Source organism: Numenius arquata, chromosome 6 (genome assembly GCF_964106895.1).
Source record: "Numenius arquata chromosome 6, bNumArq3.hap1.1, whole genome shotgun sequence".
Lineage (NCBI taxonomy): Eukaryota > Metazoa > Chordata > Aves > Charadriiformes > Scolopacidae > Numenius > Numenius arquata.
Genome location: NC_133581.1, coordinates 8600219 through 8614624, shown reverse-complemented (window position 1 = coordinate 8614624; position 14406 = coordinate 8600219). Strand labels below are relative to the sequence as shown.

At 48.8% G+C, this 14406-nt stretch overlaps 1 protein-coding gene across 1 annotated transcript; it reads left to right on the top strand.

The window, feature by feature from the left end:
* Positions 1 to 5050: 5050 nt before the first annotated feature.
* Positions 5051 to 13043, top strand: LOC141465977 (extracellular tyrosine-protein kinase PKDCC-like). Its single transcript, XM_074149679.1, has 7 exons — positions 5051 to 5551; positions 5753 to 5875; positions 7989 to 8260; positions 9402 to 9481; positions 9576 to 9680; positions 11384 to 11560; positions 12940 to 13043. The coding sequence occupies exons 1-7, from the start codon at positions 5051 to 5053 to the stop codon at positions 13041 to 13043; spliced, it is 1362 nt and encodes a 453-aa protein (XP_074005780.1).
* The last annotated feature ends 1363 nt before the right edge of the window (positions 13044 to 14406 follow it).

Here is a 14406-nt window from a genome sequence, read left to right as displayed (position 1 = left end):
AGGGAGGAGCCCAGCTGGCGCTAGTGCCAGGAGGGAAGTGGGAAAAATCACCACAAGTTTGCATGAGAGGAATACAGTCCTAGCCCTTGCAGGAGGCCAGGAGAAGCTCAGAAGCACAAGATTCAATCAGCCATTGCGATTATAGCACAGCCTGGTGTTTTCTGAACAGTGGACAGCCTTCTGTTCCATCTATAGCCTCTGGGGGAATGGATGTAGATAAAAAAGTGTAAGATACTGTCCTTTATTGCTGGAGCCAGGTATGCAAAGCAGGGATCAGGGTATTTCATTCCCTTTCAGGCTCATTTATCCATTTATCCATCCATGGCCAGCTCCTAGTTGTTTTCTTCACCAGAGTGGCTTTAAAGTGCCGTGCTAGGGGTGTGCAGCACGTTTAATCACTGTGTCTTCAGAAAACCTGATGCTCCTAGGTTAGGCAGAAACTTCCTTCTGCTGTGTTACAAGAAAGGGACAGGATGGGATGGCATGGCATGGGATGGCATAGGATGGGTCGGATCCAGCAGGGCTGTGGCACCTCCTCTCAGTTTTCTCATAAATTGCAACATCTTGTGTTCTTCTGGACTTAGGGACAAAAGAAGCATGTTTAGAGGAGGAATAACATTTCCTCCCTGAGGCAGTGTGTATGCTCACTCCTTCAGTGGTATCAGGGACAAGGGAGGCACCAGTGGGGTGGGGGAACTGCCCACAATGGGACACTGCAATCCTGCCAGCTCAGTAGGATCATTTTAAGGTTTCTCCATCCTGCTGCCCATGCCAATGCTTTGGACTGCTCTGCAGGACACTTGATGACATTATTTGTAATTCATCACTGCTTGTCTGCCTTGTGGTAAGGTTTGGAGGCTGCACTCAGGTGACACTGAAGCTGAAGGGCCCTTTACTGTGTTTTACTCCCTGTGAGCTCAGTTTCTTGCTGTAGACTCACAGCCCCTCAACTGCAAGTACTGCAAGTCAGGGAGGCTCAGGAAATGGAAAATAAAATGAAGAGGTCAAAACTAGCAAGCTCAGAAAACTTTCTGCAATGTCTTCCATTCTCACATAAGATCTCTGTGTGACATGTTTGGTGGCAAGCTCTGCCCTGCTCACCATGCCCACGTGTGCCCATACATGTGTCCATGCAAGGTAGCAAGTATTTTTCATCTATCTCTGAATTGGTAGCGATGGGTGTCTAACAAAACAGAAACTACTGACTCAGGTATTTCCCCTCCAAGCCCTGAAGCATCTCCTGGCCTTGTCCTGCTCCACTATCTCAGCTGGCTCTCACATGGACGTGGTCAAAACTACCTGCTTTCCACTGCAGTGAGCAGCTGAACTCCTCTCTGACTGAGTTTGCTCTCTGTGTTCAGCACTTCTTTGCTCGCTCTCAGGGCCCACAAGACACATGAGATCTGGTCGGAAGCTGGTTTTGTACCCTCAGAACAAACCACCTTCCGATCTTCCTTCTGGTTCAGCCAGCAAAGGAGCAGGAGCAGGACCTCCAGCTCTTCATAAAGACTGGTACTGTTTCCCCCTCACCAAAACACTTAGGTGACATCTTTATTAGCAAAGGAAATATGCCTGGACCTGTCCCTTGCACTGAGGTGGACTGGCACAAAACAGCCGTGTCTATCGAGCTCTCTTATCCTTCAAAATATGGTGGTCATGCGCAACCTGTGTATCAGGAATGGTGTCTGGCACATCTTGACTCCCAGATCATATGAGGAACTGTCAGGAGAGTGCTAGTGGCCAGGGGCTAATAATGTGGCTACGGGGAAGATCAAGTGCCAGTGACCTAGGAATGTACCTGGCACTTTAACTTTTCGGGTCTGTACTGGTCTGAAGACTGTTCATCTTTAGACCCAGTCTGTACTGGCAGACCCACCCCAGTTATGGTAGGGCATTTAGTTCCAATACAGAACTTCTCCCTCTCGTCCTTTCTCTTCAGTTCCATGCCCTCCTCCTCTCACCAATGCTGCTTTCCAAACATCTCCTCTCTTTCGCTCTGGAAACATCACCACCTGTCCCTCTCCTCTTTGGTCCATCCATAGGATTTGCTTCCTGTCTATAGTGCCCCCACACTGAGTTCTAGGTGAGGGTCTTGGACTCTTTACCCCATGCCAGTGTCCTCACTGGACTGGTGCAGGCAAGTTGTTCCTCCAGTACAGACCCATTATAAAAATATTAAGGAACTACTTCCTTCTTTTCAAATGGACTTTATTCAATTACCTTTGCTCTCACTCCATTTCCTCAGAAGATAACAGCACTGTACACTACAAGCAGACACTGGAGCACCTCCAGTTCCCGAAGTACCAGCAGCATCCAGTAAAAGATTATGCTGGATCCACCCTGGGGACCCTAGCAGGGGATACTGGTGCCAAGCATAGGGGAAGAGTCCAGTTCCACGGGGTGTTTTCAGCTCTTCTGGTAAGGTTTGACCCTTGTCTCTCTCACCCTCACCTTCCATCTCTTCTCTCCTTTCATCCTGCCCCCTTTTGTTTGCACAAATCATCCAAGGAACTAAAGGACACTCAAATGACCACCTACTCCTCCGCGACATCCTTGCTGCAGCACTTCGCTGTGTTTCACATGGAAGGTGTCAGCTCTACCAGGCGAGACCACCTCTTGTGCCATTGTCTGCAAGAAGCCTTGCACAGCAGAGCCGTGATCTTGGCAGGAATCCTTAAGTAAGTGCTACTACAAAGCAAATAAATAATCAGTCATTATTATTTTCATGTATCTGTGAGTCTTCTCTAATAGGTCTTGATATTGTTACGGTGCTGAGGACAGGCTGAAATTAGATAATATTACACTCAGCTGGCATCTATTCCCTTGGAAACACAGGTAAAAATGCATTTAATAGCTCTCCAGTGACAATGAATATTCATTAACGTGACACAGAGGTATAGTTGATTTGAAAATAGGACAGTAATTAAAGAGCTATTAAGGTTAAAAAGCAACAAAGGAAATTCAGCTACCGCAAGAGCTGTTCTGGGGTCAGCCTTTGACCGATACGTGCAGGGATAAGCACAGGCAGCCTGAGATTTTCTACTTTATTTTGTTGTTTTATTTTACATGTCGGCAGACCACGGGTTCTGCTTTCCCTCCCCCAGCTCTGTCGTCTGGAACTCAATGGTTGGACTCAACGATCTTAAAAGTCCCTTCCCAACCTAGACGATTCTATGATTCGGTGAAATGTCCTGATGAATTCAGAGTTCATTTTTCCTGCTGTCTCTCTGCCGCGGTGCTGCTGCTCGCACCCTGTCTCACAGGATGCTCCAGTGATGTTGAACCGACAAGAAGTGGAGGGGAAACTTCCTGCAGGCTTTCGGGAAGGAATCTATTTATTTTTGAATATATTTATTTTGAATATAAGCGATTGCTTATATTCATTATTTCTATTAAAATAGTCTCAGGGATCACCGATCATGGTAGCCGCCTTGCTGTAATCTCTGAAAATCTCCATCCTGCAGGCTGTGATATTAAAGTTGAGTTTCTCAGGTTTCACAAAGGTTCCTTTGCAGGGGTGGCTTGAGAAAGCGACCTGAGCAGTCAGGAGAGAGGCACTGGCATGGCCGTACGTGGAGGGAAGGCAGGAGGAGCAGCCCTGTCCAAGGCCACTGCAGCACTGCAGGACCGAGTGGTCACACAGCTTGCCCACGGCCGGGACAAACCCTGTGTCATCTCACCCACCACGTCCCACCGGTCTCCTCCCGGTGCGGGCAGAACCTGCAGGCTCTCAGCAGAGCTGGGTCCCTCAGGGACAGGGAAGTGGTTTGGGAAATAGCAGCCACCCCAGCGAGCAGAGGAAAAGTGAGGCGAGTGAATCAACCCATTGGGCTGGTGTTTCAGGCCACTTGGTGAGGAGAGCTGGCTGCCTGTCACCTAAATGAGAAGCAGATAAACCGCATCTGCCTTTGCCCCACGCTGTGACTCAACTGACTCTCTGCACTCTCTTCTTAGAACCTAACCTGAGAGTTCTCAAAGGCACGGTGTCCTGGATTGAGTGACACAGGACTAATTTCTCTTTCAGTAATTTTACTTTTCAGTAAGGTCCCTTCTAATGCTTGGGAAAACTGCACTTTTAGAAGACTCTAGTGTCTGAATTCGTGAATATATTTATTTTATAGCCAGCTGTGGTATGCGAGTTTGAAGGTCTCGGTGTTTTCGAGCTCACCAGGTGCAGGGATGAGGAGGAGCGAGATTCGGGCATTTGACCCAAGCTGGCCAACAGGATCATTTTATACCATGAACGTCACATTTAACACAAATGAGAAAGTTTTCTGAGAAGTTCTCTGTCTTCCTGATGGCTGCAATCCTGACAACTCCTTGCCCCGGTGCCAGACCCCTGAGCCCTTCCTTTCCTCCCGAAGCTGTAGCGCTCGCAGTGTCCCGCATTTGCTGTCCCCTGCTGGGAGTCCCCTGCTCTCAGCTTCCTGCTGAGAGAACGGGCTGAGTGTAATCCTTGTGTGTTTTATATTGGTATCGGGATCAATATTGGTTCTTTAGTATTATTAACGTTAATTATCTAGTCTTGTTCTATAAATCTGTTTATATTTCAACCTTAGGATTTCCTTGTTTTTTCCCCGTTCCCCTTTCCGGGTGGGGAGGGGTCATCGGGGGACAGAATAATTGTCTAAATGACAATAAATTGTTGTGGGTTCCTCCAACGGTGGCACACGGGAACGTGGTATCTCAGTTCCTACTAACTTTAATCCGTTTCACCTCCCTCGGCGGCATCCTGCGGTACCTTTCGGAGGACTGAGGAAATTCACGCCCGTGAAATCCGCGTCTTTCGCACCCAACGGCCTCCGTGGGAGGGGTGGGGCGGGCGTCCAAGGGGATGCACCGCTCGCTCCCGGCACCTCCGCTTCCCACCCGGAGCCACCTCTCCCAGACGCGCTTCGTCTCCCGGCCGGTCGGGCGGGGTGTGGGGTGTAGGGGACCGGGGGGAGACCGCCCGCCCGTCCCGCCCCCTCGGCGGCCGTTGGCCTCCCCGGCGCGGCGGAGCGCGGGCGGCAGAGCGGCCGGAGCCGGCGGCGGCGCAGCCCCGCTCCCTATGGCGGCGGCGGCGGCGGCGGCGGGGCGGGCGCGGCGGGGCGCCCGGCTGAGCGCGGTGGCCCTGCTGGCCCTGCTGCTGGCCCTGTTAGCCCTGCTGGCCCTGCCGGCCGGCCGCGGCGGTGACGGGCAGCCGGGCTCCCCGCCGCTCCCGCTGCCGCCGGGTTTGCGGGAGGAGCTGCGGCAGAGGCGGCGCGACCTGCGGCGTTTGGCGGCGGGCGGCGGCGGGGAGGAGGAGGCGACGGGCGGGCTGGGCTGCGGCGACCTGAGGCTGGCGACCGGCGTCAGCCTGCTGGGCTGGGGCTTCACCAAGGTGGTGGCCCGGGCGGCGCTGGCGGGCGGCGGGGCGGTGGCCCTCAAGTCGGTGCACGGTTCGGGGCGGGAGGTGCGGCAGTGCGTGGAGCGGTACGGGGAGCCGGCGGGGTGCCGCCGCCTGGCCGCTTACAAGCTGCTGAAGGAGGTGAGGCTGCTGCAGCGCCTGCAGCATCCCGGCATCGTCCAGGTACGGCGGGGAGCGGGGGCGGCGGGATGTGGTCCCTCGGTACGGGAAGTTTTGTGTGAGGGGGTGTGTGTGTTGGGGGGTGTGTGTGTGTGTTCCTTGGTACCGGGGCTGAGTCGACCCCTCCGTGTTGCCCCTCGCTGTCCCCGGGTGTCCCGGACCTGCTGGCATGGCTCTGACAATCCCTCCTTCCCTCCCCGGCAGCTGCACGGTCAATGCTATGATAATAGCGGAGATGCTGAAATACGGGTCACAGCTATGCTGGAGCTGGGATCCCCCCTGGAGATGATTCAGCTTCTGCAGACCCCCTGGGAGGAGAGATTTAAAGTAAGAAAACAAAACAAAGGGAGTTTTATCAGTCGCTTTTAGACCGCAAACTGGGTAAATGCGAAGAGCCCGTGGTGACCGCTGGGGCAAACGGGGTTGTCGTGCTGACACTGTGTTTGCTCCTGCAAATTGTCCTTGAATCATTTTGCTTTCACTCCTTTTAAGTCACAAAATAGTCCTAGCCTGGCATCTTGCCGTTATACCCCTTCTCTTTAAAGTGGTCTTAAGGGAGCTGCATCTGGGAGGAAATGGCCACAAAATCTTGCTCAGGGCTGAAGTGGTGTTTAATACCCAGTATTACAGGATATTTCTAGCTTCCCCTCTTTATTGTTCCACTCCACAGAGGGGCTTTCCTAGCGAGGCCCCTCAGCAGGCTGGGTCTGACCGGGGAAAGCCACCCCGCCGCGCTGTGAGTCTCTTGTTTTCTGCATATTATCTATTTTAGGCAGCGAATTGAGCAGCCTCTCTCTCACCATGTGTTTGTATGATGTTTCTGATCTTAGCCCGTTAGGTATTGCTGTACTTACAAACACTACTAAATTGTTTTCCTCCTGCTGTAGGTGCTAGGATCGCATCCCTGTTAGTGAGCTCTGCCTTGTCTCCTAAGCATCCCCCGCACAGGGACTCTTCAGCTCCCCAGGAACATAAATGACTTATGACATGGCACTTATTTTGGTTATAGCTTGTATTACAGCTTGCCTCAAGGTCTCGGTTGGGGGTTCACTGCTACTTGTTTGGTTCCCAGGAGGACAGAGAGGATCAAGTAGAAGCATGGGTACCTTAATGTCAATAAGAAATGCTTTGGGCAGAATAGAAACACAACAAATGTCCCAAAATAAAATCCCTGCCTGCATGCGGTCCGCAATGTTGCAAAGGAGCCTTGCCATCCAAACCAGTGTGGCAACTGTGCTCACTCAGCTGCGGGATGTGAAGCTGGGGTTCTTATGATTGCTTCACTAATGAAGTTAAAATAGCGTCACAGCTTCCAGAGTAATTTCTTTTGGCCTGTGGAGTTCCACTTTTGCTTACAAACTGTTCCGTACTGGCTTCTATGTAGCTTTCCCAGCAACTCATCTTCTCAAATGTGCCAAAGTCTCTGTAGAAATAGAAACCCGCGATGCTGGATTAGCTGGTGGTGAGGTCTGGCACGGTGGCATTAATATTTTAATAATCTTTTGACTGATGAAGACACTAATACAGGCAGAACTTACACTGGCACTGTCTAGTCCTGATTCCTAATTAGGGCGTCTAAACGGATGGGATTCCCCTCTGATGAGCCACATCAGATAGGAGCGATTCTGTGAGCTGTTCCAAGTGAGCAAACCCTCACGCCTGCACAGTTGGCTATTGGAGCAGCGAGGGGTGGCGTAGGACTGCCTGGCACACCTACCTGGCGATACAGTTCGTCTGATGCCAGGGCTTCTGATACCGAATGCAAACTGCTGCAGAAAGCTACTTGAGCAAAGTGATGGTGCGGTATAAGCGCACTGCTCTAGCTCTAGTTTGTTCAAAAATCGTTTACCGAGCTTTCTGCTAGAGCAGGTATTGTCTGACCTTTCCCTGCTGCCAGAAAGTTGACAGAAAAGCAAAAAAGCTGGCAATAAATACATTGCATGCTTTGGCTAATTCTTCAGAAGCACGATTGTGTGCCCAAATTCATATTGCTGAGTGATGCAGCAAGGCATGAATCTGGTATTAATGACCATGGAGTCTCAGTCTGTATGGAGCAGCATGGGGGAAGGGAGGGGAATGTATTAATTCTATGCCAGAGTGGGAAAAAACCCTTCTGATTTCAGCTAGCAAATCAATATAGCTCCTGAAACACGAAGGCTGCTATTGTTTTCCTCGCAGCTTTCTCCTCTAGTTCCTCTAACTGCAAACATCTCTTTTTGTGTATGAACATTTTAAAAAATGTTGCTAAACTACTTACCAGTCAAATCCTGTGGCAATGTTGATAATAAATTTTGTAGCATACATATAATTACCTTTTAAGTACTATATGCTTTTTTTTTTGCCTTTAATGTCATTGAATGCCCTCCCCTTTGTTCTACTTCCAATTTAATAGCTGTTTTTCATCTGTTTTTCCCATGCATATTCATCTTCTCTTTCTCAGATTTGCCTGAGTCTTGTGAAACTGCTGTTTTACTTGGCACATTCCCCCCTGGGTTCAATAGTCCTCTTGGATTTCCAGCCGAGGCAGTTTGTTATGGTGGATGGAAACCTAAAAGTGACAGACATGGATGATGCCAGCACCGAGGAGCTCTCATGCAAGGAGGATAATGACTGCACACTCAACTTCCCTACAAAAAGCTTCCCTCTCAAATGCTCTGCGGTTGGGAAATGTGAAGGAATAAATGAAAAGAGGAATCTTTTCAATGCGTATCGGTATGTCCAGTGAGATGGGGAGGAAAATCTGGTGTGGTTGAGCTCACACACTGCCACATAGTCTCTAGCATCTCTTGTTTCTTCCATGCAGTGATTCCCCCTCACCTCTGTCAAAGGGTAGTTAAGGATCACTTTGAAGCAAGTTTATTTTCCTTATAAGGCAGGAAAGTGGTGTAGTTGTTGTTTGGTGAGAATGAAGGCATCTTTCTTCTGCTGCTCCCTTTCCCCAACGCCCTCGAGAAACTTGCCCCAAAGGTTGCACCTGTGAATTTAGTGTTTGCCAAACAAGCCCTGGCACTTGACATCCAAGGGCTGTGTTTGCTGAAAGCAGTGGCAGCGTGGGCTACCTGCCAAAGCCCACCAGCTTTGAGCTGGTTCCCCATTGTTGGGAACAAGAACTCACTCTTACCTTGAACTCCAGGTCTCCATATGGGCACCTATGGATGAACGATGAAAGAGGTAATGGGCAAGAGGCTGGGACTTCTGCAGCACTTTGTATAGGCCACCAGCTGAAAGCACAATGACTTCCACTCCCATTGGTGCTTGGCAGGTCATGAGCTGGTGGAAGTCTTAGCAGCTGGACATTTACACAGAAGGACTAAGTAAGTGAGCCTGGACTTGCAGGACTCGGTGTTAAAGAGCAAGTCCCTACATAGATTATTGCAGTGTTGCAGTAACGCACTTGTCTCTTGTAGAACAGAAGTTTTCTAGAAGGTTCAGGGAATGAGTAGCCCTGCCTTTCCAGTGGTAATAAGAATGCCAAACCTTTTCAGGGTAAGGGAAAGGTCTTGCATGAATCTTCTTTCATATAGGTCTTTTTTTTTTTTTTTTTAAATGGAAAATGCATTGCTTAGTGCCCAAAACCAGCCCCGGGGAATGAGGGAAAGCTCCGTTGCGTGAGCCTTTGCCAGGCAGATTTCATGCAGCGCTTGGCTACGTGCTGTGCCGCAAGGACCGAACTTTCAGCCCAGCTTACGGGAACGGTCTGTGAGATGCCAATGAAGTCCTCAAACAGAACTTAATAACCAAAGCAGACTCACTAGTTGCATATGGATAATGGAGTCACAGGAAAATGTAGACAACTTAACCACTAGGGAAATTAAGCAACTGTATTCTAATCAGTCTGTGGGATTTTTTGCAGGTATTTTTTCACCTATCTTTTGCCACACTCTGCACCACCGGTTTTGCGGCCCTTTTTGAGTGATATTCTAAATGCAACAGGTACTGGCTTATATTCATAAACTTCTTTATTAGAAGTCTCTAAATGGCATTTCATGGAATTACTCATCTTTGTCATCTTTTTCTTTAAATGTAGGTGATTTACGATATGGAATAAATGAAACCCTGAAAGCTTTTGAAAAAGTTTTACATTTGTACAAGTCTGGGCTCTATCTGCAGAAAAGGCCTCTTCTTTTAAAAGGTACATGATTTTGAATGTTTTAAGGGAATGAGGAACGTGGTAACTGGTCAAATTCTGATCTCACATACATTCAGGCGCTGTGTAGTCACTAGGAAAAGCACCAAAAGTATCTTTTTTGAGGAGCCTTTTGTTGTTTTTTCCTGGGAGCTATGCATGATTGCATTGTTTTGCAAAGTAAATGCAGTGCAGACAATCTGGCCTGCATATGGACATATGTTCTCACTGCTTCTAAAGACTCTTCTCGTACTGCGCATCAGTGTTTCAAGTGAGTATATTTGGGATAGCTTCAGCAACCAGACCCAGCAGCAAACCAGGCATTTCCTGTCTCTCTTTGGGGTCATCTTCTCCTATGGACCAACAGATCAGTTTTTTTGGCTGATATTGAAACTTCCCATTTCACTTGGTGACTTCTGACTGCAGAGCACAGGTTATTATGGGAACGTTCAATGGGGATGTGACAACACTGAGATGAATGTGGCAGAGTAGCTGGGGCCTTGGTGCCCTCTAAATTTCTTTTTCCTGAAGACCGTCCTATTGGACCTGTGGATGGATAAATGAGCCTCTATGAGGTGCATTCCTCTGAAAAGGACCTGTTCGGTGGTAGAGATGAGGAATCAATCAAAACCTAATCAAAAGGAAGGCTTCAAAAGTCCAGTGGTTACTGAGGCTTACATTTTCCTGAGCGTTCACTTGAGATGGTGGCGTGGTGATGATGGCTTGTGGAAGGAAATCTCTTTACATGTGAAATAACTGGAATTTGCACCATCATGAACAAAAATATGCAGCCATTTGCACTGAAGGACCAGCAGCTTTAACAAGAATTACTAGTATTTTTGAACAACACCTACCTGGTGGCCCAGTAGCAATGTGCCAAAATGACCACCATCCTAGAGGTGTGGGAAGGTGGGGAGAGACTCTTAGCAGTCAATGAACAATAGCCTGAACATTGGCTGCTCAGAGTTGTTAGGTGTTTTGTACCATATTGAAGCAGGATCTGGCCTCTCGTTTCCCCTCTGGGGTTCCTAAATCTCCTGTACCTGTGGGTGGCACCATGATGAGTGGGTCAGCATGTGCCTCATGTAGTTCATTGCTGGATCTGTGATGAGCTGGTTCTGCTGTTGGCGTTGAGGTGTAGGAGAGGCTGTTGTGAGGTTGGCTTCTCCAGATAAGAAGAGGGTCTGTGGATCTGCACAGAAGTCTCCCCCTCTCACCCACCCCTGCGATCACTCCCCTGTGCCTTCACCCTTGAGAGCTCTGCCCCCCTCTCTTATATACATGAGGGAATTGCTGTCCTGTGCTCCACAGCAGAGCCAAAAATCAGGATTTGGGTTTCTTTTAACTTCACAGCTCCACCCACTCCATCTAAGCAGGTCAGTTCAATCTATCACTATCACATTTCCATTAAGAGGGTGGTGAGACACTGGCCCAGGTTGCCCAGAGAAGCTGTGGAGGCCCCATCCCTGGAGGTGTTCAAGACCAGGCTGGATGGGGCTTTGAGCAACCTGGTCTAGTGGGAGGTGTCCCTGCCCATGGCAGGGGGGTTGGAATGAGGTGATCTCTAAGGTCCCTTCCAACCCAAACCATTCCATGATTCTATGAGTTTCACCGAAGTGCAACATCCTAAGTGTGCAGTGTGACTAGTCTCTGAAAGCGCACTTAAAGAGTGCACACCTAACACCTAAACACCCTCTTTCTGTTCCCAGACTACATCTCCTTAAAGGGCTTCCGAACGGTGGAAGGAGAAGACTACAAGTGCTGGCCCTCCTACAGCCACCTGGGATGCCTGCTCTCTGTTCACAGCGCCGAAGAAGCTGCTGCAATTTGTAACTCCCAATCGCAGTGTCAGAGCTTTATCATCACCCAGCAGAGGACATGGACAGGTGAGCTTGGGCGGATGTGACAGGATGCTGGCACGTCGTGCCCCTGCTTCCTCGGTCACGAGCGAGGATGATGTTGCTGCCCTCCTCCATAGTGCCTTGAGTCTACAGGCAGATATAAAAGCCGCCTTCCCTGTTCTCAAGATCAGATGGCTGCTGCAGTGGGCATCCAAGGATCCCCTGATTATTTGTTAGGACACACGAAGGAAATTATATTCTCCTTCTGCAGATTCTTTCCTCTACAAATTTTGCACAGGACAGCTAGGTATTGCTAAACAGTTATTTATTTCATGCAGAGGTGGCTTCACTTTGGTGTTAGGCTAAACAATTCCTGTGGTATGTATAGTTTGCAAAAAGCTGTGGGGCTTTTAGAGATGAAAGAAGCGATGTGAAAGAAGGTGGTTACTATTGTTATAATTAAAAGAACCATAGCTTACAAGTTGTTATCCCCTTTATCAAAACTGAAGCCCCAAACCAATGGGTTTCCAAAATGTCCCTGTAATTAGGTCTGATTATAGCCTCTTACAGTTAGCATGTTTTCAGAATTATTATAAATTACCTCATTCAGCTGACACTTCAATCGTGGGCTAAATTGTTACTTATAAAGTGAAACACGAAATGAGGTAAATGAATGGTTTCGCTCATGATGGTGCTGAAGAATTGCATCCTCTTGGCTCACATGACCTTTAAAAAAAAAAAAAAGCCCCAAACTACCAAAAAGGCAGCTTTTCCCTGGGTTCGTGTGCAATTGGCATGTGGCTAGCTAGTGACATAAGAGCGCTTGCACTGATGTGACATAAATCTCCTCGAGCTGGTTTCACACCAGCAATGGATTGTGTGAGTTGTGCCTAATGCATCACATCTGGCTTCCTCACGGGGTGGCTGTCAGTTCCTGGCTGGAAGGAACCCCGATAAAAAGAGCGGTGGCGATGCAGATGAAGAAGCACGCAGGACAGAAGACCCTTTCTGCAGCTCATGGATCGGGTGCTGATCCCTGCCATCCCGCACCGTGCCTGCGGTCTCAAAATGTTTCCCTTCCTGACATTTTTACAACACATTTTTGCAGCCAAAGATGCTAAAAGTGTGCGGCTGAAATGCAGAGTGCCTAATTTTGCTGCTTGGATTAATGGGAGCTGTGGGAACGTGCTTGTCCCTCTAAGGACTGCTCTGCAAAGCAAAGCAAGACGTAAAAGCCTCTGGGGCTCAATTCCTCGTGCACACTCAGCGAGCATCTGGAGTTTTCTGGGGGTGTGAAACACATCCGTGGCAGGGTGGAGTGACCCTCCGTTGAGCAAGCAGTGTGTTCCTGTGTCTTTTGCAATAACATGGGTCAAGGTGAACCTATCTCCCCTATTAAACTTGTATTTTTATTTCCTTTCCAGGACGCCCACTTGCCTTGTTTCAAAGTAGCCTGACTGATTTAATACCGGATGCTAACGCTGTAGTCTATATTAAACGATCGGCTTCCTCAGGGAAAAGACTTTAAAGACAATGAGATCACATAATATGATCCTGGGAGGAACAAACCACTGGGGAGAATTTCATCTGCTGAAAAGAATGACATATTTTATTTTGCTTTGGGATGGGATCTCTCTGCCAGCTCAGATAGAGTCAAATGCTGCTGTCTCCTTGATCAAAGCTCAGATTTCTCATTGCGCCCCGCTAGCTTCTTTATCTGTTCCCACACTGCTGTTCTGCATAAACGCTCCCAGTTTTAGTCAAATGTTGCTAGACTGTCCAATGCCCGGCCTTGCTGCTTCGGTAACCAGCTTGCCAGCCAAGAAATAGAAATAGTTGCAAGGGATCCAGCTTGGGGAGGCTTATTCAGTTCAGTCACCTCCAAAAACCTATGGATAACGCGCCTTGGAGAAAGCAATGGCTCCTTCTGCAGCTGCCGACCAGGATTTCCTACCACTACAAATGTAAAGGACTGGATTTCAATGATGGGTCGAGGTTGCAGGGTTGGGATCCATAACCAGAGGTTGATGATGGGGGTGGTCTTCCATGGAGGGTCCTGATTCAGTTCCTTCCAGGGCAGGGAGGGAGGTGGTGTATATGTCAACTCTGGAACCAGATGTCTGGATGTTTGGATGCAGAATTTGGGTTTGACCCTATGTGATTTGTAATGCCAGCTCCCATGTATCAACCTTGAAGGTTTTTCTCTGTTACTTTCCGTGAAAGAGTGAGACATTCAAATTATTTATGTATAAGGCGTTACTCTGTATGATAAAGAATGACTATGTTTATTCTAAGCATGCTCTGGAAAGTCTTTCTCTTTGATTGTCTAAGTCTTTACTGCAGCCAAATGAACAAATGCAAATATTCCCTGCCTTCAGCTCACCTAACATCATCACCCATTCCTGAGGACAACCTGTGAGGGTGCTCAGCCCAAGCCCCTTGGACACTTGGATCTTGGAGGATGAGTTGTGGCTGGACTTGCAGGCTCAGAGGCGTAGAATAGACAGTCTGCATTTGCCCTTGGCTAAAAATGTAGGTGTGGCCTCTGAAAAATAGGTGAGGGTTAGTAACATTTCAGGCTGTAAAAGATGGCAACGTAATGTTCTGCTCCCAGCAGTGCCTGGAAGCACTGACCATATGGTACCTCTTCTTCAGTAGCATGGTTGGGGAAAGCCCAAATCACATCTGACCTTCCATCCCACAAGGGAATGTCCCTGGCCTTGGGCAGGAGAGCAGTGCTGGCTGCAGCCTCTGTGTGATGCCACTTTGAGTTTTCCATGTAGCCTACGCTGCTGGGTGGACACAACGGCTCTCAGGACATTGCCATTGACTCCTCGTAGCCTACCACGGTGTGGCTATTTCCATGCAGACCCCTCTAGAAGCTGGGGTAA